General features: G+C 42.3%; 1 protein-coding gene across 5 annotated transcripts in view; it reads right to left on the reverse strand.

Annotated features, from left to right (window-relative positions):
• Window positions 1-20,093, reverse strand: part of LOC101167937 (protein lin-54 homolog) — a 31,223-nt gene that overhangs the window by 7,749 nt on the left and 3,381 nt on the right. For 2 of the 5 annotated variants that reach the window (XM_011472841.3, XM_020701568.2), the window contains exons 2-9: window positions 19,121-19,355; window positions 16,458-16,550; window positions 16,143-16,371; window positions 15,827-15,920; window positions 14,872-14,903; window positions 14,729-14,802; window positions 7,945-8,016; window positions 5,006-5,108 (exon numbers count right to left, since the gene is read on the reverse strand). In XM_011472841.3, the coding sequence (XP_011471143.1) occupies window positions 5,006-5,108; window positions 7,945-8,016; window positions 14,729-14,802; window positions 14,872-14,903; window positions 15,827-15,920; window positions 16,143-16,371; window positions 16,458-16,550; window positions 19,121-19,338 (915 nt within the window). In that variant the 5' untranslated portion in view covers window positions 19,339-19,355. Of the gene's footprint in view, window positions 1-5,005; window positions 5,109-7,944; window positions 8,017-14,728; window positions 14,803-14,871; window positions 14,904-15,826; window positions 15,921-16,142; window positions 16,372-16,457; window positions 16,575-19,120; window positions 19,356-20,093 lie in introns of all 5 variants that reach the window. The other 3 variants (XM_011472840.3, XM_020701567.2, XM_020701569.2) reach the window with 2 other exon arrangements.

The following is a 20,093-nucleotide window of genomic DNA, read 5'->3' on the forward strand; positions in this document are numbered from 1 at the left end:
TGAAACATGCAGCGAGTGCAGACCTAAAGGTCAAGGTACTTTATTTGTACTTACCTTGTTCTTACATGTGGTAAGTACCATAAAAGACACCTTTGCACAACATGTAAATACCCAGTAGGAATATTATAAATACCCAGTATGTACCACATAGGTATGAACCAAATAGTACCATATAAATACACAGTAAGTACCATGTAAGTACAGAGTAGACACAAAAAGTACCATGTAAGTACCCAGTAAAGTCCCATAGAAAGTACCATGTAAACACACTGTAAGTACCCAGTAAATTCCATAAAAAGTACCATGTAAGTACCCTGAAAGTACCCAGTAGTTACACTATAAGTACCATGTAAATACCACTTAAGTACACTGTAAGTACTGTACTGTAAAAGAAAGCGTTACCATTGTTTCTTGGAGGTCTTCAATGCAAAGACTAAAAAATAAAATCACTATAGCAGTGGGAAAAGAACATTTATAAAGATATGAAAAAGAAATCCATAAACTCTCATGTAAGATATGAAGGTCTAAAGCAGACGTCTGTGACTTGAGGCTCCACATTAGGCTCTTATATTCCTCCAATGTTGATCTTTGGCTTTGAAGAAACATGCCAACAATTAGAATAAATAGTCGTCTGTAGTTTAGCTTAATTGGTTTAAGTTAATATATCTTGTCATTTATGTTTAGATTTGAACAAGTGTGACAATAACTCAGCAAAATTATGGTTAGTTGAAAATATTGTCAGAAGTTTATTAATCGAATAAGTTGAATGCATAACACCACAGTAGCCGCGTTTACATGGGCAAAAGTAATCGGAAAGAACGCCTGATCGGAAAGAAAACGCGTCATGTAAACACGCCGTTCGGAATACTCTGCCCCGGTCAGACTCGTTCGGATCAAAATTTCTTTCCGATCGAGATAGGCGGGTTATACCGATCGTTTATCCGAAAGTGGAGCATGTAAACGGTCATTCCGATCGTGTGTCACTACTGCTCTGGTTTACGTCACGCATAGACGGTGTTTCGCTGAGAGAAAGCATTGGAGCTCATACGGGACCGATCAGCTGCTCTGCGGACACCCCGTGAAAAGCGCCGCTCTGCTCTCGCCCCGCTGGCTCTCCCCTCTCTTTCACCCCTCATGAGGGAGATGCGGGGAAGGAGCGCTTCGTCCCCCCCAACGCTCACTCGGTCCACTGGCACCCGAGTGAGCAGAACAGCTATATTAATAACTTCGGGTCTGAGGATGCTTGTTATGTGTGCGTTTTTTTTTTTGTTTTGTGTGGGAGAATTCAGACTGCGAGCCGTCCCGCCGCTCTGGCTTAGCGGCTGCAGGACTCAGGAGAGCCGCCAGCTCACGCAGCGAGTTTGGGGAAGCAGAAATAAATGTCGCTCAGTCCTTAGAAACTGTTCAAACAATCACGTGGATTTGTGTTTCCAGTTGTGTCCCGACAAAATAAAGACTGATGTTATTCCCAGACATTTACGTGGAGCCAAAATGCAGATTGCAGGGTTTCATGGTCCTGGACTTTGTGTCCATCAGGCTAATGTTGTTAGCCTGTGTTTATAGCCTGTCCTAACCCTCCTTCCAGCACTGATCACACGGATTAAATAAAACGATGAGCGAACAGGCGCTTCATACTATTCATGAAATTAATAAAAGCACGTTTGGAAGATCGTCACGTATATTAGTGATGGGACGAGCGACACTGGTGCATCAGCACAGTGCCGAGAGCTCAAGAGTGAAACCTCGTCTCGGTGCGTGTATTGCTTTAAGAAAGGATCACGTGACCGATACAGGAACTGTATCGTTTGGATGTGCCGTGCCAAAGTGTGTTTATAAGGAAACAAACTGTATCAACATGTCGTGGGTTTGTCGAATGGAGTTCTGCTTGATCATGGATCTTCCTAGGAAGTTTTCTCCGGTGTGGAATAATTTTGATCTCGTGACGCCAAACAAGGTAAATCTTTTTCTCCTTTATATACAATTTTTTTACGGTGGCGCATTGCACTCACTTTATCAGTTTATCAAGTGAATGACCTGTGATACATATGATAGTCAGTTAAAAAGCCTTACAGTTGCTTTATTCATGTTATCATGTAATTATGAGATCCTGATCTCATAATCATGAGATAGGGTGTCTATTTTTTTAATGCAATGTTCTGGTAAGAGGTTTGAATTGTTTTCAGATAAATTTACTTTTTATGTTATTGTAGGTGAGGTGTCGGCTCTGCTCCACAGAGCTATCTTATATCAATAAGAGCACTTTATCAATGCTGAGGCATTATAGAGCTCGGCATGGCAATGAAGAATTGGCAGATACTCGTGAGAGTACCCCAGGTATGATGAAATTCTCTCTAAAAATTGTGATAAAAAAACGTGCATGCAAACAGGCAGGCTCAAGGCCTGGTATCGAATCTCCAACCCTCTTGCTGTGATGCAACTGTGCTAACCACTATTCCACCATGTCGTCTTATGTCTATTTGATATTGTTTGTAAAATTACAGTCCTTTTATTAAGCTTTTGACAAAATAGTTCCTTTTGGCTTGCAGTTCCTAACAAGCAAGCAGTGGATGAGGCAGTGGTCAATATGATCATCAAAGACTGTCAGCCACTCAGCTTTGTTGAAAATGAGGGATTCAGGGAGCTCCTGTATCACCTGTTTATTATCATGTGATAATAAAGTAATGATTAACTATTTTTTTAGGGCACATTCTCTGGAAAACATTAGATCTGGAGGTTGCAGAGACCCAGAAGACGAGGAACGCAACAGCTGACTCAATTATTGAAGTCCAACGCTACCTGGCAGAAACAAACACACCCAGAAACCAAGATCCTTTGCTATATTGGAAATGGAACCAGGAAATATACCCACATCTTCATCAACTTGCACTTAAAACTCTCTGCTCACCATCATCGTCTGTTCCATGCAAAAGAGTATTTTCCAAGGCTGGGGAGCTGGTGTGTAAGAGGAGAAATCGCCTTGGAGCAAAGACACTCCAAAAACTTTTGTTCCTCAATAAGAATTCATGAACTAATCACTTTTTTGTCTTTTATTTCATATGATCTAACAGTAAAGTTGACAAATGTGCACATAAAAAGTAAAACAATTGTTACTCGGAATTTTTACTCTAGTTTGCTATATTTTACATACCAACTCAGTTTTAGCATTTACACGAACAAGGAATTTCTTTACCTGCAATGATTTCATTACTACTGCAAGGGTCACTATTGGGTGACCAACACAGTATCAATACAGTGCTGACACAGTTTGTTTAGTGTGTCAATACACTCCTTGAGGTATCATCGTCCCATCACTAACGTATATTACCGATTTGCTGCATAAAATAAATGTCTGTGGCAGCTGTTTGTTTAGAACGGGACCTATTTCCTCATCCGGGAGTTTTCAACACTACTGCGCATGCCCAAATGATTCATTCCGACCAAAAGTGTGAGCCATGTGAACGTTTGTTCCAATTGGAAAAAGGTTTTCTGTGCCCATGTGCACGGGTGAATTTTAACCCGACCATTGATTCGATCAAGATATTCTGCCCATGTAACCGCGGCTATTGTTTAGATGTTGTTCTTAAAGTACAGGGTTATATTTACATGTACAGATGTTTTTAAAGGATTCTACACCAACGTTGTCATGATTAGATTTGATAGTAAAAGGAGAAAAAGAATGAAGGCACACCACAGTCATAATGGTGGAAAATGCCATGCTTAACCTTTCTGCATTTTTAATTCAAGTTGCAGCAGGAGACTCTGATTTGTTAAATGATGTTCACTTGCTGTATGTAGTGCTGTTCTGCCTTCTTAAAGCTCCAAAGTGCTGCACACTCACAGTCCCGTTCACATTCACACTGATGGCGGCTCCGCTTACAGAGGCGCTAACCTAGAACTACCAGGAACAATGTCTCTTGCCCAAGGACACTTCAACACATGGGCAGCCAAGGCAGGAAGAAAAGCTATGATCTTCCAATCAGAGGTCGACCGCTCTACCACTGCACAATTTAACATTGGTATTTTATTTTGAAATGAACTTGAATGTGCTTCTGTCAAAAGTAAAATAAGCTAAAATAGTTGTATATTGAAACATTTGACCCTGGTACAATTCAATTATTGTAAATATTTGAAAGTTGTATTTTATAAATGAATGGCTAGAAAAAACAAAAAAGGGTTGTTTTTTTACTGAAGTGGTATTTTACAGCTCTCACTGGGTTTTGGCCCAACTAGCTCTTTTAGCATTAAAGGTTGCAGAGCCCTGACCTGACCTAAAGCCACTGATCCCACAAGAATCAGCTGGATGTTCAACTCATGATAATAGTCACAGGAGTCCTACTGAATGGGCTGGGAAGCTCTGGGGGACGGAGCAGAACCACCTGTACTGGTCCAGTACCCAGAATGCAGCAGAAACAGGAATAGTTTTACTTGTAAACAGAATGAGTTCATGTTCCTCAGCAGCTGCAGTGGATGGAAGATGTTCTCCAGCATACTGTATCTCAACCATGACAGCTTCCTTCTATCCAGAACCTCTTTTCAAATGTTCATCTTCAGCCTCACATCCTTGGTTTTCCTGTTTAAGCTTTAAGTCACATCCGTTGTCACACGTGTGTAACATTTGTTCTCAGCATTCAAGCCCCTCACAAGGCAGCAGCGAGCTGCAGTCACAGACCAAGTTTGACTGCCAAGCCAACTCCCAATTTTATTGTTAGAAGTTAACTCTTAACTAATTTATTTATACATTACATATTCATTGCTCTTATCTTATGTCATTTTTAATATAATTTATTTTTGTTTCCTTTCCGAGTGTGGTATGTGTGGTGTCGAACAAGACGGACAATTGGATATCTCCAAATATTAATTAAAGTATTCTCTACTCTCTAATCTACTCTAAAAATCCCATATATGAAGTCTTCAATTTTCTCAACACTGCAGTAGAGGATGGGAAGTGCTCCATGTCAAGTCAACATCGGGTACCAGTTGGCAGATTTACATTTTACTCCCAAACCTTGATTGCCTCATGCCGCTGGCTTTCATTCTCCGCGTTGTTGTGGCAGTTAATGCAGTTGCAGCTGCTGCACATCATTCCGCTGGAGAAACAGTCGCAGTACCTGAAAGAACCACAAGTGGTTGTTCATCTGCACCACAAGTACAGTATAGAGCAGGGGTGTCAAACCTTTGGTTCAGGGGCCAGATTTAACCTGTCTGATCTCGAGGGGGGCCGGACCAATAACATAACAGCAAAATAACCTATGGTCAGTTTGTTATCAGTACTTTTTTTTCTCAGTTGGAAAAAACTAACTAAACTTAACCGACATAGCAGCCTAAACACTTATTATTACATATTCATTCACAGAGGCCAATGGATCTAAAATAAAATGTATTTCACATTAAAAAGGTTTATCTAATTTTATACAGACTGAATATTTTACATCTGACAATCCCGAAAATAAACACAAGAGAGGGGCTACAGGAGAAAATGAAAGACCTAAATGTATAAATTATGGAGTTAATTCAGTCTCAATAAGCAGAAATCAGAAACGTGCAATATTAATTTGGAACTGCACATGTTGTGTTTCACACATGCACACTAAATGTTTCACACATGCACAATAAGTATTTCTCACAAATGTGCATGCTGTGTTTTACCAAAACACAATAAATGTTTCACAAATGTACATGAAAAAATTCAAAAATAAACTTTTAGAAATGCACAATAGATGCTTCACAAACATCATTTTCAGGTACATTTGTAATATGAACATTTTAAAATGTGCATTCACAAACCCGCTCTCATTTGTGAATCTCCCCTGATTTGTGAGAGATTTCTCTGCGGTGAATATTGAGACTCCCTTCACGCTGCAGGTCAACTAATGTCACCATTGGCTAATGAATCTGTCAATCAAACTTATCAGCAAAGCAGGCGTTAAAATTTGGTTAGTTGAAAATATTGTCAGAAGTAAAATTTGAACGATCTGCAAGTTCATATTACAAGTGTACCTAAAAATGATGTTTGGAAAGCATCTATTGTGCATTTCTAAAAAATGTTTTTGTGAATTTCTGAAAAATGTTTTGTGTTTTGGTGAAACAAAGCGTGTACATTTGTGAGAAACACTTATTGTGCATGTGTGAAATATTTAGTGTGCATGTGTGAAACACAACGTGTGTGTTTGTGAAACACAGGGTGTGCATTTATTTCCAAATTAATATTGCACGTTTGCGTAAAATTACAGTTGTGAATCAGTGTATTTGTGAAACAGGTTGTGTGCATTTCTGATTATTGAGACTGAATTAACTCCATAGAAAATCAATGAAAAATTTAATGACGTTAAACTTAAATTTGTGAACATAACAAGAAGTTAGAGTTAACCTCCTGTCTCTCCTGAAACCTTAGCCGTCCATCAATATCAGAATTCAAATCCTGAGCATTTACTGTCATTCAAGTGATTAAAAAGTAATGAAATGTCCAAGAATCTTTTCCTGGTCGCTGCATGAAACTTTTGGCTACACCTGCCTTCTTCCTGACCTTTGATGGAGCGCCATCAGTGAGCAGACTGACATCATGTGACCAGACTGACATCAGTGACCAGACTGACATCAGTGACTAGACTGACATCATGTGACCAGACTGACATCACGTGATCAGACTGACATCATCATTTGGCGTCCGAGTCTCCTCAGAGATGTTGTTTCTGTAATCCTCATCCTTGACAGACTTGTTTTGGCAAAAGTCGACTGCTTTTTGGGAACAAGACTTCTTCAGCATTTTTCCATTAGTTCACCTCTGAAAATTATTTGGATGTTTGCTCCAACTTGTCTGCATAATGTAGCCGTCACTGCTCCATCACTGACGTCATGGCTGCAGTAAATGCAGACTGTTGTTCTTCAGTCTAGCAAATAGTTGGTAAATCTTCTCTTTTCTTAACTGCAAATGGTGAAACTTTTCTTTATGTGCTAAATGTTATATTCTTTGAGCACCATGACCTTGATGACATACCAAACATGCAGGTTTTGCATTCAGCTCCGTGAACAAATAAACCTCTTTTCATTTTTTCTGGAAAGCTCAGCCCTCCACTTCAACCTTTCTTCTTTTTAAAAACATTTTGGTCATTAGGGTCTCACTACTGATCATTCTTATAACTGAACAGCAGAATGAGTTTCTCTTACAAAACAACATCTTTGAGATAAACCAGTCTGGTTGTAGAACGAACCAGAGTACTGAGACAGCCTTGTTAAAAATTGTTAATGATGTCAGGTGATCCTTGGATTCAGGTCAGATCTCAGTATTAGTTCTACTAGATCTAAGTGCAGCTTTTGATACTGTTGATCACCTGATACTTGTAAACAGACTTAAAATTCTTGGCCTTTCAGGGACTGTTCTCAAGTGGTTCTAATCGTATCTTATGGAGAGAAACTTTATGGTAAGCATGGACACACACTTTTCTGGGGTTCATGAAATTATTTTGGTGTGCCTCAAGGTTCCATCCTTGGCCCCTTGCCTTTTAACATTTACATGCTTCCACTAGGTAATGTCATCAGAAGCCACAACATCAGCTTCAGGACATCAGGACCTCTTGTCATGCCCATCTTGCTTTTCCTTTGCTCCCCCTAGTGGCAGAATTGCACATTTGAGTTATTTCTTTAACTCCCCACAGGATTGGGCCAGAATTATGCTTTTTCTTCCCATCCTTATAAATATTTCTCTCCACCACTGGGCCAGATTAAACCATCTGGTGATCCCGATACTGCCCGTATGTTGACACCCCTGTAATAGAGCCTTAAAAAGAATCCAAAAAGTTTCTTCTGCGTCAAACAGTGTGATTGCCAAACACTGACAGAAAGCAAATCTGTACAGGCTGTGTTGGTCCTTTGGGTCTCAGACAAAGAACGGAAGTGCAGTTCTGCTTTGACAATGAAGAAGAAAGGAGCAGTAGAAGCCAGACTTACAGTTTGAGGCAGCGGGACTTGGTGCAGTGGCAGGTTTTTCTGGGTCTGGATTCACACTCGAGTCTGAGGGTTCTGCAAATGCAAACAGTGACATCACAACTGACAGAAAAAACATAGTTTAACATCTTCCTACTTTCTGTCCTGCAGGGAACATCTGCATCTGCCTGATGTCTTTTTACAATGTCTGTCTTTGAACTGCAGTCCTCACTGTTTTCACTCACTCTTCCATGCATTTCTGGCAGAGCAGACGTATTCTTACAAAATGCTTATGTCATGTTTGTTAAATGGATGTCTGGTGGCTCACATGTCAAAGTCCCACTGTTTGCTCGGCTGTTGGATAGAACAGGTTAGAAAAAAACATTTGAAAAAAGAAATTCATCTCTGTTGGTGCGGAGTAAGTCTCTACCCTTTTGCCTCCAGGTGCTGGTTCCAGCTTTGCCAATAAGGAAGGGGGTGTCACTACTTCCTGACATTCTGTTCTTCTACTTTGGGACCAAACCAGGGCCACATCTGAGCCCCAACACATGAATGAGTGTCCTTTCAGTTTATGATACCTTTATAAAACTATCTAATTTGAGGAATTCATTTATTCATTCATTCATCTTCTAATCCTTTTTGCCCCTTTTGGGATCACGGGGCTGCTGGAGCCTCCCAGGGCCACACTTACACATCCATTCACTCTCACTTTCACACCTACGGACAGTTAAGAGTAACCAATGAACCTACAAGGCACGTTTTTGGACGGCAGGAAGACGGAGTCCCAGAGCAAACCCACACATGCACATGGAGTACATGCTAACTCCAGGGCTGTCCCCTCTCTCTTCTTTTAGTTGCCCTAGCCATTAATCCACTTGCAGCGGCCATTAGAACTAGCCCCATGCGCGGTATCCTGAGGGGTGGTGTAGATCAAAAAGTAGCCTTATCTTAGATCCACCTGTCTCCGTACCTCCAGTTTAAGCTCTGTTGAGCGAGTTTACTCAGCAGGCTAATGATGACTGTCAATGTCCCTCGGACTGGGGCCCCTCGCAAGATCTCACCTTGTGGGGTATCGATGATGCTAAGGAAGGTGAAGAATCAGCCCAGGACTACACGGGAGGAGCTGGTCAATGACCTGAAGAGAGCTGGGACCACTGTTTCCAAGGCTACTATAAGTAATACATTAAAACGTCATGGTTTAAAATCATGTATCACACGGAAGGTTCCCCTGCTGAAGTCAGCCCGTGTCAAGGCCCGTCTGAAATTTGAAATCTTGATGATCCAGAGGAGTCATGGGAGAAAGCCTTGTGGTCAGATGAGACCAAAATAGAACTTTCAGTCAGACAACTCATGCAGTAAAAATATATTTATTTTCACATACTTTTAATTTTCACATTCATTAAGTTGGCATTCACAATCTTTTCGTTTGGCATAAGGCTCCGTTCAATTCCATGAGAAGTTTTTCCATAAAACTTTTGGGTAATGAGGTGTGTTTTCGGCAGCATTCCATATTCATATTTACAAGTATGACTGCTATGTGTGACCCGGCACCTTTGACCGCTGGGCCGCTCCCGTTCGAGTACAGCGCCACGAAGGGGACACACTATCTAATGGATCTGCTATGTGTGACCCGGCACTAGGGTTGGGTGATGTCCCTTATATTGGCCGTTGATGATGTTTGCTGTCAACCATCGGGATGGACGATGATATTGTCGTGGGGGGGGGGGGTTTGGCTATTTTTAATATTTCGGTCTTATATAATTGCTATTCGTTACTTTACTTTATTTATTTTATTTCCCAACTAATGACTCATCCGCGACTATCTAGTATAAACTGAGGGAAGTGACTTTAACAAAAAAAGTAACAAACAAACTAGAAAAGAAATGGTCCGCTCCCGCACTTAACTAGTCAAGTGGCCCGGCGGAGCGCGGACTTACAGCTTTGTGTTTGAGCGGAAGGGGGGGGGGGGGTGCTTTGTTACATGAGCGGTATGTGGGAGATTTAGAACTGCGATCCGTTCCGAAGCTCTAGGGGAACGGGCTACCGAACTCAGAACCGGGTCTAAAAGTGTGTGTCTGAGCAGAGGATCGTGAGCACACACACAGCGCTTTGGGGCGGTGTGAGCTTCAAAGCTGAAAGACCGCTCAGTCCTTAGAAATCATTCAAACAATCACGTGGATTTCTGTTTCGAGTCGTGTCCCGACTAAATAAAGGCTGATGTTATTCCCACATGTTTACATGCAGCCAAAATGCAGATTGCAGCACCACCCAAAGCTAATGTTGTTAGCCCGTGTTAGCATACTGCTAATTCTGGCTTCTTTCCGGCTCCGTTTTTTAACAGAAAAAGCACTGACCGCACGGATTAAAAATAAAACGATGAGAGAACAGGCATAATAATCGTAACATTATTAAAAGCACGTTTAGAAGACCGTCTTGTATATTACCGAGCTGACACATCAATGTATAAAGCCACTCGGCAACATTGTTTGTATTGAATTGTTACATTCAATAAAGTTCGAGAAAAAAAAATAGCCGCTCGGCGGAACTGATATCCGCTTCCGGATTTTCAAACCCTACTGCGCATGTGCGAATGATTTATTCCGACCGAAAGTGTGAGCCATGTGAACGTTTTTTATCTTCTGAAAACATTTTTCCGGAACCACGTACACGGTTGGATTCTAATCCGACCATTGATCCGATCAAGATATTTTTCACATGTAACCGCGGCTTATGGTGTCCACTCGCAGCGTGGCGGGGGCGTGGCATCACGATGGTGTCTCTCCATCGGGATGTCACTCACCCATCACGATGGACGATGATATCGTCTATCGGCACAACCCTACCCGGCACCTTTGACCGTTGGGCCGCTCCCGTTTGTGGAAACCACTAGGGGAACATACTATCTGAAAGAGAGAGGGAAAGAAATGAAAGGGGAGCCAACATAAGAATTATTCGTACCTGATTTTTTAGACATGAAGCCCACGTCCGCAAAACGCTGTAAGGAACTATAATTTGAACCGCCATGAACAACCCGTGTGATGACACTACTTAACATCCAATCCAATGCTTCCAATGGCATACTATGACATGCTTAAGTACATCCATTATTTGAAGCTTCCATCAAAAACTATGAACGAGCTTAACGGCCACAAACTTTCTTCCATTTGGCATACTATTTATACGAGCTTAAGTAACATCCATTTATTCGAAGCTTCCAACGACAGTACTACGAACAAGCTTAATGGCCATAATGTTTCTTCCATTTGGCATACCAATTATACGAGCTCAAGAAACATCCATTTATTCGAAGTTTCCATCTGAGTATTAAGAACGAGCTCAATGGCCATAATTTCGATGCTTCATCGGGCATACTAATAATAGGAACTTAAGAAACCAAATTCGAGCTCCATCACATACTATAATACAAACTTAAGAACATCCTAATTTTGAGGCTTCCACCTGGCAAATAATTTTCTTTTAACATCTATAATCCAAGAATTTACATTCATTTCGGCTGCTGACATATTGATTGATTCAAGTCAGAAGTGTCATTGGAACGCAGAGGAGGTCCACCGCCCCATCACTTTCAGTGCATCAATAGGTACGTCGAGCAGTCATCGTTGCAGCACACGATCAAGGAATGCAGGGTTGACATCATCTGCCAGAAACAGAGATGCTGACCGGGGAGTAGGGGTTCGCAGGCTCAGGAAGCGATGCATAGATAAAGACAAAGCAGTATTAGTCTTTGCAAAGAATATATAAATAACTCAGAAACTGATCAGTTTAAGAATACTTGAGATAAATGGAATAACAGTGCTTTTTAAAGAATAAATCTGAGAAAGTGAAATCAAGTAGTGAGTTAAGGAAAAAGTCCTATTTGTGGATTCATCGCACCATAGAAAACCACCAGGATCACAGATTCCAACAGTGAATCGATAGTGAAATACAGAACCTACACAAAATCTTACCCTAATTTTTTTATACACACCAATGGTAAGAGAGAAGTAGATTTTGTCATTTCCGGAGGAACGCACCTTTAGAAGGTCATCGAGGAGCAGGCGATTGGAAGGGTAACCAGAGACCAAGGAGATTCGTAGATGAGGAAGGTCAACATCCCACGTAGCAATGGACTGCAGCTCGGCTGGATTTGATGCTTTGCATTTGATATCAATGGTTCTCAAATAAGTGGACGACAAAGCACAGACTACTGAAATTTAATTAGCAAAGGGCGTCTGGATACTGCAAAGGAAGAACTTGAGATCCATGAGGGATCGTAGATTTTGAAAGTATTTTAGCAAGGCTGAAACTCATGCATTTAGAGGCGGAGTACAACAAGTCTCTAAATGGAGATGCATCTAGCAGAGTGTCATCTGCTGAAGCAGGGCAGATAGAAGACTGGCCTGTGGACACAAGATTTAACTCTTGAAACAAAGCTAAAGAGCGTAAGTGATTGAGTTTCTACAGCCAGGGTTAAAATTGCTCATGGTGTTATTTAAACACTAAACCAATGACACATAAGACTATCATCTCACTTCTTGAAACAGCCTTAATATAATCTCCACAGCTGAATTCTCTCATAACCACATGATCCGTTAAAGGACCATTAGAGCTGTGGATTTGGGTTTAACGTCCTAAATTCTGGCGGCCGGACATTCACATAGCACTCTTCATAAATCTTTCTCCCCCAAAATATGAGGGCGCAGCCTCAGAAAACAAATGGAGGGAGACCGAAGACACGACAGTCATCATCATAACAAACACTCCAACCATCAAATGTACACAGCAGCTACAACAGAAAAAACAAACTGTGATGGCTGCCTACGCTGCCACACCATCAGGGCAGTAACCTCCTGCAACCTCCTACATAAATCTGTTCACTTATTAACATGTTTCAGTTTACTTTATTATAATTTGATGTTTAATTTGAGTTACCAGTGCTAAAGGGAACCATTGTTGCTGCTGCTGCCATCTGCTGCTGGAACAATTAAGTCAGGCCTGACACAAGAATGCATGCCAGTCAGCAGAGGCCTTATATTCAGCAGGCAGCTAATTGGACTGAACCATCGCCCAGTGGACAAGGAACTCTTTTTGTGTTTCTTTACTTTAGTTTCCATTTTGATGGTCCTTAGTTTCATTCATTGTGTATGTTAATTTATCACATGTTGGACATTAGTTTAGTTTGTTTTCTGTATTTTATCTTAGTCTTTTTAAGTTCCCCCTTGTGTGTCTAGTTGGTTTGATCAGCCACTATATATGTTCCCTTGTGTTTTCAATTAGGTAGGTCAGTTTAATTAAGATGGTTTGTCTGTTCAGTTGTCCTCTTTTACATTTAAAAGCTTGAGTTAATTTTGTTTCTTTGACCTCTTTTAAGGGCCCTTTTTTGCCCATTTACACTTTTTGAAAAATAAATTTAAATATTTTTGATAAAACTGTTTGCTGTCCTTGTCTTCTACTGCTCGGTCCACCACACAAACAGAGAGCCGCCATAATAATAAAGCCAGCATTGAATAAAGACAGTCAAGATTTACATTCAGCTCCTAATTAACACACACACAGCAACAGAGAAAACGCCAAAAGCCACAACTAATTCAGCCAGCATGAGAAACCTGTCCAGACGAGGACCGCCAGCCTTCACAACCACAGGAAAGACCCCCCAACCCCTGAAACAATAACCGGACGACACAGAGCCACACAGCAGAAACGAACCAGGTTGACACCATGAAGTCCAAGAACATAGAACTACAATTCCCAGGGTCCTTAGGGGCATGACATCTCCGATGACTGGGTCAAGCAGAGGAACGAGAAAGAGTCGTAGAAAAACCCTAACAGAAAAACACAGGAAAAGGAACGCATGGCCGCTCACCGTAGAGATTCTGATGACTGCGGCAGACAAGAAGGCCTGGACAGCTCCTGATCGAGCGCCGCTGACAACCCGAACCGCAGGACGCTAACCCCACAGATGCCTGCCCGACCACAGCGACACGAAACGCGCCGGGCGCTGCTATCACCTGCAGAACAGCCGCAAGGAGAGGCAGCCGTGGCGAAACGGACGCCCCACATCAGAAAAAGGGGGATCATCAATCCGAAAAGAACGGGGGGAATAAATCAAGATCCTGAAAGAGAAGGAGACCTGCGAGCATGGAGAACCGGCGACGACTGCAGCGCTTGCGGTAAGGAAGAGAATGAACGACTGCACACCTGGACTTAAATAGGATGCTGAACAGGTGAGTTAATTAACTTAACTGCCCTAGGGGAGTAACTGAAGTAAAATACTGCTGAGTGCCTGCCTGAAAGGCGAACAAGTTCACTTATTTTTGGTCTTAACTCCATTCGGCCTGTTTGTAGGAGGAAGAAGGAGGAGCATCATCCCAAGAACACCATACCTACAGTTAAGTACGGGGGTGGAAGCATCATCGTCATCATTTTCTGAAATCTGGTTACCTTTCTTGGACCATGTCATGTCCTTGACCTTAGAAACCACCCAGTGAATGAAACCTCCAAATAAATCATACATAAAAAAAGAACATGCAAACTCCACACAGAGAGGCCCCCCATTGCTGTTCTGGTCCAGGTCCCCCACCCGAGGGTCCTTCTTAATGTGAAGCACTGCACCACCATATGTTCTAGTGTTCTCTTCCACACAGTCCTACCAGGTTTGGGTTTCAGTTGATCTCATTCTTTTTTTCTGCTCTCTTCTGTGGCTTTCAGATTTGAAAGTTTACAGTCTGACTTTCTGGGAAAAATCTAAACAGAATCAGGGTCTGATGATGAAGAGAAGAAAACGCTTCCATGCACTTTTACTTCTCACCTCTGTGCTGAGGCAGTAGATCGTCCGTCAGCGGTTTGAATGCCGCCGTCACCCCGAGAGTGTGCCGGCTGAAGCTTAACACACCACACATTTAGTAAGAACATGCTGATCAGCAGGAAGCACAAGGAGCATGGTTTTCCTACCTGGGGAGGAGTTTCAGATATGTTGTCATCTCCTACACACAGAGAAAAGGGAAATCAGGAAAGAGTTTCACACTGAACCTCTCAGTCACAACAATCCGCTTCACCATTAAACAGACGGCTTGTATCAACTCCAGGATGGAATTTTTTACTGTTTTATTTGGACTTTTTTATGTTTGTAAGGCATGACTTTGGAATTCCAGAGAAAATGAAGATGCTGAAAGTCCATCAGGAAGCTGCATGTTCCCCTCGTGCACGGCCATGAAACAGATTGCTGCTGACTACACGGTCAGTGAATGCCATGGACGACATCAGAGCTTCTTCACTTTGTTCTGAGGTGCTGGGACATGTCTGTTCACATCTTCCGTGGCTGTGACGTCTGAATCCTGACCTCTAGGTCAAGTTTTTACAGCACAAAACGCTTTTTCAGAAAGATGCTGGTGACAGTCAGATCCATCTGCCATTGAGGGGACATGAAAGAAGCTGACTGAAACTCCCCACTCCACCCTCCTTCCTGCCAGCTTTACCAAAGTAGTTCAGGTATTAGGGGACACCAGAGGATTGTGGCTCCTAGTGTCAAAACAGTCCCCACAATGGAGTTGTGATCTTGAGACTCACCTAATTCTACTTAAGTTGGGTAGAATTAGGTCCTATGGGTTTGTTATTTTTGGGTTATTTTTGGGTTTATTATATTTTTTGTTTTTGTTTACTCATTATTCTATTTAGTGTTTAATAATATTTCATCCCTCCTGTTGCTTTTATCATTTTTAAGAGTGAACTTGAAGTCTTTCATTCAGCGTCTCTGAAGCCCCCCATCTGAGCAGCTGCGCTGCAGCGTCCCACCACCTTCATCTGTTCACTTGTATTCAGAAGCTGTGTGTGAGCTGAATGCAGACCCCAGACCCACTGAGACCATGTTAGCAGCAGAGAGAGCTACAGGATTTGAAGCAGTCCAAACCTTTCCCTGCAGAGGCACAATCATTTGGCAACAGAGTCCAAAACCCCGGCTGAGAGGGAGGTAGCGGAGGCCCTCCTCCATCACCACACAGCACCTGCACACATCCAGGAAAGCAGTCTGAGCCACCATGGAGTCTGTGGTGTCACCGGGAAAAGGCTGAGAGCTGACAGCAAAAGCCTGATGAGAGTTATAATCCTCCTAGACGCGTCTCTTACTGCTTTACATTTTAACAGTAAATCTAGAAAAGGTCTAAAGCCTGAATCGTGTTTCATCAGGTCACTAAATAACATTCAGGATCATTTTGAGCAACATTTACCTGATGTGTGATGTGAGAGGAGGCTTCAAACAGACCCTCCCCAAACCACTGGCTATCCACATCCACAGTTACAAGCTGGTGGGAGTCAACCTGGGAACACATGAACCGAGCGCCAGTCCATCCATCAAGGTTCTGAGCGTTTGATCTGACCATGCCGCCGGACAGAAAGGTTCCTTCAGAAATCCACATGGCTGCAGCTGAGCTACCGTCTGATGGACCAGGAGCAGGGCTGAGGACACAAACACCCCGTCACTGCCCGCTTCATGGCATCCCCCCCACCCCCCTCTGCATACAGACATGAAGAAAGGCACTCACCCTGTGAGCGGGTCATACTGGTCCAGCTGGGGCGTCGGACACTCTGCCGCGGTCAGCTGACTGAGGGGAGGCTGACATGGGGCATGGGTCCTGCTGTTGGAGTTATAACGTGCATCACTGGATGGGACAGACGTGCAGGACACAGCTCAGCTGCTCAGTCTGATTTGTGAAGTTTAGTGCAAACTGTGAGATGTGAGAGGAGCTGCAGCCCCCTAAAGTCTGAGAGGGACTATAACGGGAGGGGACAGATTATTTGTTGGTTGTATTTCTGAAATGTATCAGTATTATGTTTCCTGACTGTTTTCTTTGAAAACCACAGAGAGAGTTATTTGGTTGTTTCATAAATAGTGTTGTTTATTTAAATAAAAGGATGAAGAGTGAGTGAGTGAGTGAGTGAGTGAGTGAGTGAGTGAGTGAGTGAGTGAGTGAGTGAGTGAGTGAGTGAGTGAGTGAGTGAGTGAGTGAATAGAAACTTTTTTCATAAAGCACTTTACAACTCCTTCAAGGTAACAAAGTGCTTCGTAATAAAAGAAAGACTAGGCCTGCACAATATATCGCAAATTTATCGTTATCGCAAAATTAAGCTGTGCAATATGCATATTGCAAAAGACAGTGAAAATTGCAATAAACAGTTACAATAAATGAGCTAAAACAATCCTATGGCAGTTTGAAGTATTTAACGAATCAAATAAATCCATTTATGCATTTGACCAATCAGATGGACGCCTTGACGTTGTTGACCAATTGGACTCTTTTATGTTAGATGTTGACCTATGTAGACGAGGGTCATTTGGAGTGTAATTTTTAAACTGTTGCAGTGAAATGGAAATTATGTTTTTGCTTGTTTTGCTATTTGTTCATTTATCGCAAATTAAATCGTCATTGCAATATTAGTGACTAATATCGCGAAATTTCTTCACATCGTGCAGCCCTAAGAAAGACCATGGTTGGGGACCAGGAAGTGCACTTTGGAGGTGGTCTCGGTTCGTGTCCTATCTCTCTGAGTTTCCTCAGTCTGAATACAATCCGTCCTCAGAGCAGACAAATGGACCAAAACGGCCACCGTAGTCGACGTAAACACAGTCGGAATGAAGGAACAGCTGAGCCGTGGACAGATGTAAAGCAAGGATTGATGTTTTATCAAACAGAGTAAGATTTCCAACGGTTTATTTGTTACGTTTATTTTAACACCGCTGAATCTACTCTTCTGTGCATCCGTACGCGGCACGCGCTCGCCCCCCGCTGTGACGTCATCCTAAAATCTACCTTGTAGTTTCCTTTGCAGAATCCTCTTAAAACAACGCCATAACACCACAACAATGAGACACAGAAACTCATTAAATGTGATCGGATGATGCAGACTCATTCAAACAACTTCTAACGTGGTCCACGTTACTTCTCACCGTTTTCCCGCCAATCTACATGTCAGAAATACTCATTAGTGGACCTTCATACCCAACGTCTGCTCATCATTGCAGACGTTTTTCTCCCGACGTTCAAAACTAACAATCGAAATCTAAAGTTTTAATAAGTTAACTGTCCCAATAAGGATTGTAAAGTGCAGCACGTCTTTCTCTTGTTGTTTTGATCCGCCCTCGTAGTTCCTGGCCAATGAGTAATGAGATCTTTAGTGACATGGTTTTGTTTAAAAGCATTGGTCCGTAACAGAATGGTCCACTGGATGGCAGTCTGAATACAGACCGAACCCAAGGTTCTGGACTCGTTCTAGAACAAAGGATTGTTCCAGTCTCAATACACCCTTAGACACATCAGAGAATAAAAAAGTTTTGTGGCTCTGATAAGAGAAAGTTTAGGGACCCCTGCTCTAGCATCCATATGGAGTTGTTTTTTATTCTTCCGATCATTCAAACACCACTTGAACGCAACATTTCTCTAAGTTTGTGTTTTACATGAGAGACATCAAGCCACTGGTGCAATTGGCTCTAAAATGAGAACAAAAGCCGCAGATCTGAAACAAAACCTCAAAAATGTTCTTTTTTCAAATGTCTCTTCACTTTCAATCAAAATGCTTTCGTCCGGATTCCATGTTATTTCTTTCTTTTGTGGTGGATTACCAAAACTCTCCTGCTCCAGGTTCGGCCCTTCCATCAAATTTTAGACCCCTTTGTGGCCCACAAGTTGAAAAGTGTGCCCACCCCTGCTGTAGCATTCCCCACACAAACTACACTCCGTCTGATTTCTTTATTCTAACAGTCAGAGTGCAGGCATGGAGGACAGGACAAATTGGCCTGGATTATGGCAAAATGTGCATGAACATTTTCTCTCTACGAAGTCACTGAGCGGTCTACAGGACACCTGCATGCATTAAAGCCCAGAATTATTCAGAGCACTGGCAAATTTTGGACCAGCACTTTTTTTTTTAAATGTATTCAAAAGTAGAGAATATTTCTGCTTCACTGTGACGTTTCCTGATCTTCCCAATCTTCTGGGAGAAACTTGCCATTTCCAATCAAAGAGTTGCTGGTTCAATGAAAGTAACTTTAAAGTCAAAATTTGCACAGGGATAAATGATTTCTGGGCTGACTGCACAGTCTTAACATTTTGACCATAAAGTAAGAACTCTTTAGTTGAAGCTGGTGAAGTAAGGAGACACTGAACCGACTGAGTCCAAACTTCTACGGTTAAGCAGTTAAAAGGAAAACCTGTGGTTGAAAGGATCCAACGCTGCAGCTGAGCTCATGTCCTGATGGGGAGGATTGCTGATGCTGAGTACAGTGAAGTCAGTGTAGGGCGCCGTCTGAACAGAAACCTCCATGTGGCATTCAGGGACATCATGACAGCAGTTTGGTGGGGGCTTCTCAGACTCAGGGGAGATGGGTCTGCTTCGTGTAGCGTTCAGCTCGGTCGTCAAGCTGCTCATTGTAGTAACTTAGACGCCTGTTTTAGTCACAAAGCAGACATGATCAGCTCCAGCTGAGTGTTCACAATCCAGCTCTGTCTGAAAACAGCTACGAAAACTATCAATATTGACCACTACATGAAACTGGACTGAGTGACCCCTCCCCCTGGTGTTGCAAACAGGAAGTAACCGTTGGCTACAAGAACCAAAATCCCATTGAGAAATAAACAGCTGTTAGTAAGTCATTCTATTGGTCAGAATAACCATCCTTGCTCTAATATCTAGTTTAATATGTTCCTCCTATTTTTTTTAATTATCACAAGTTATTCAAGTTATAAACTGACCAATCAGATGCTTCAGTAAAACTACACGATCTCACGTCCAACGTTCAAAACATTTGATTGACAGATTTTGTGTAGCCCGCTTTCAAGTGGTAGGGGTGTGGACTTCCAACAAGCTCACTCCTGATTGGGGAGAGCGGTTGCCATAGAGATGATGTCTCTGACCAACCTGGACCAATCACTGCTTACTGACGATTTCTGACTCGCTCCAGTTCTCTTAAACAGTCAACGATGTGGACATGTTTGATCCTCCTCCTTTATGCATCCATTGATATTTAGTAAAATGAAAACTAACCTTTAAAGACCATATGAACACGTGTTCCTACAGCCAGCCCTGGGTTACAGTGAACACATCAGATGGTGTTCTGCTCTAAAGGATCAGGATCTGGACCTTCGTGTTCAACAACCATTGTCTGGAAATTTACCAATACTGAC

Source organism: Oryzias latipes, chromosome 6 (assembly GCF_002234675.1).
Source record: "Oryzias latipes chromosome 6, ASM223467v1".
NCBI classification, from domain to species: domain Eukaryota; kingdom Metazoa; phylum Chordata; class Actinopteri; order Beloniformes; family Adrianichthyidae; genus Oryzias; species Oryzias latipes.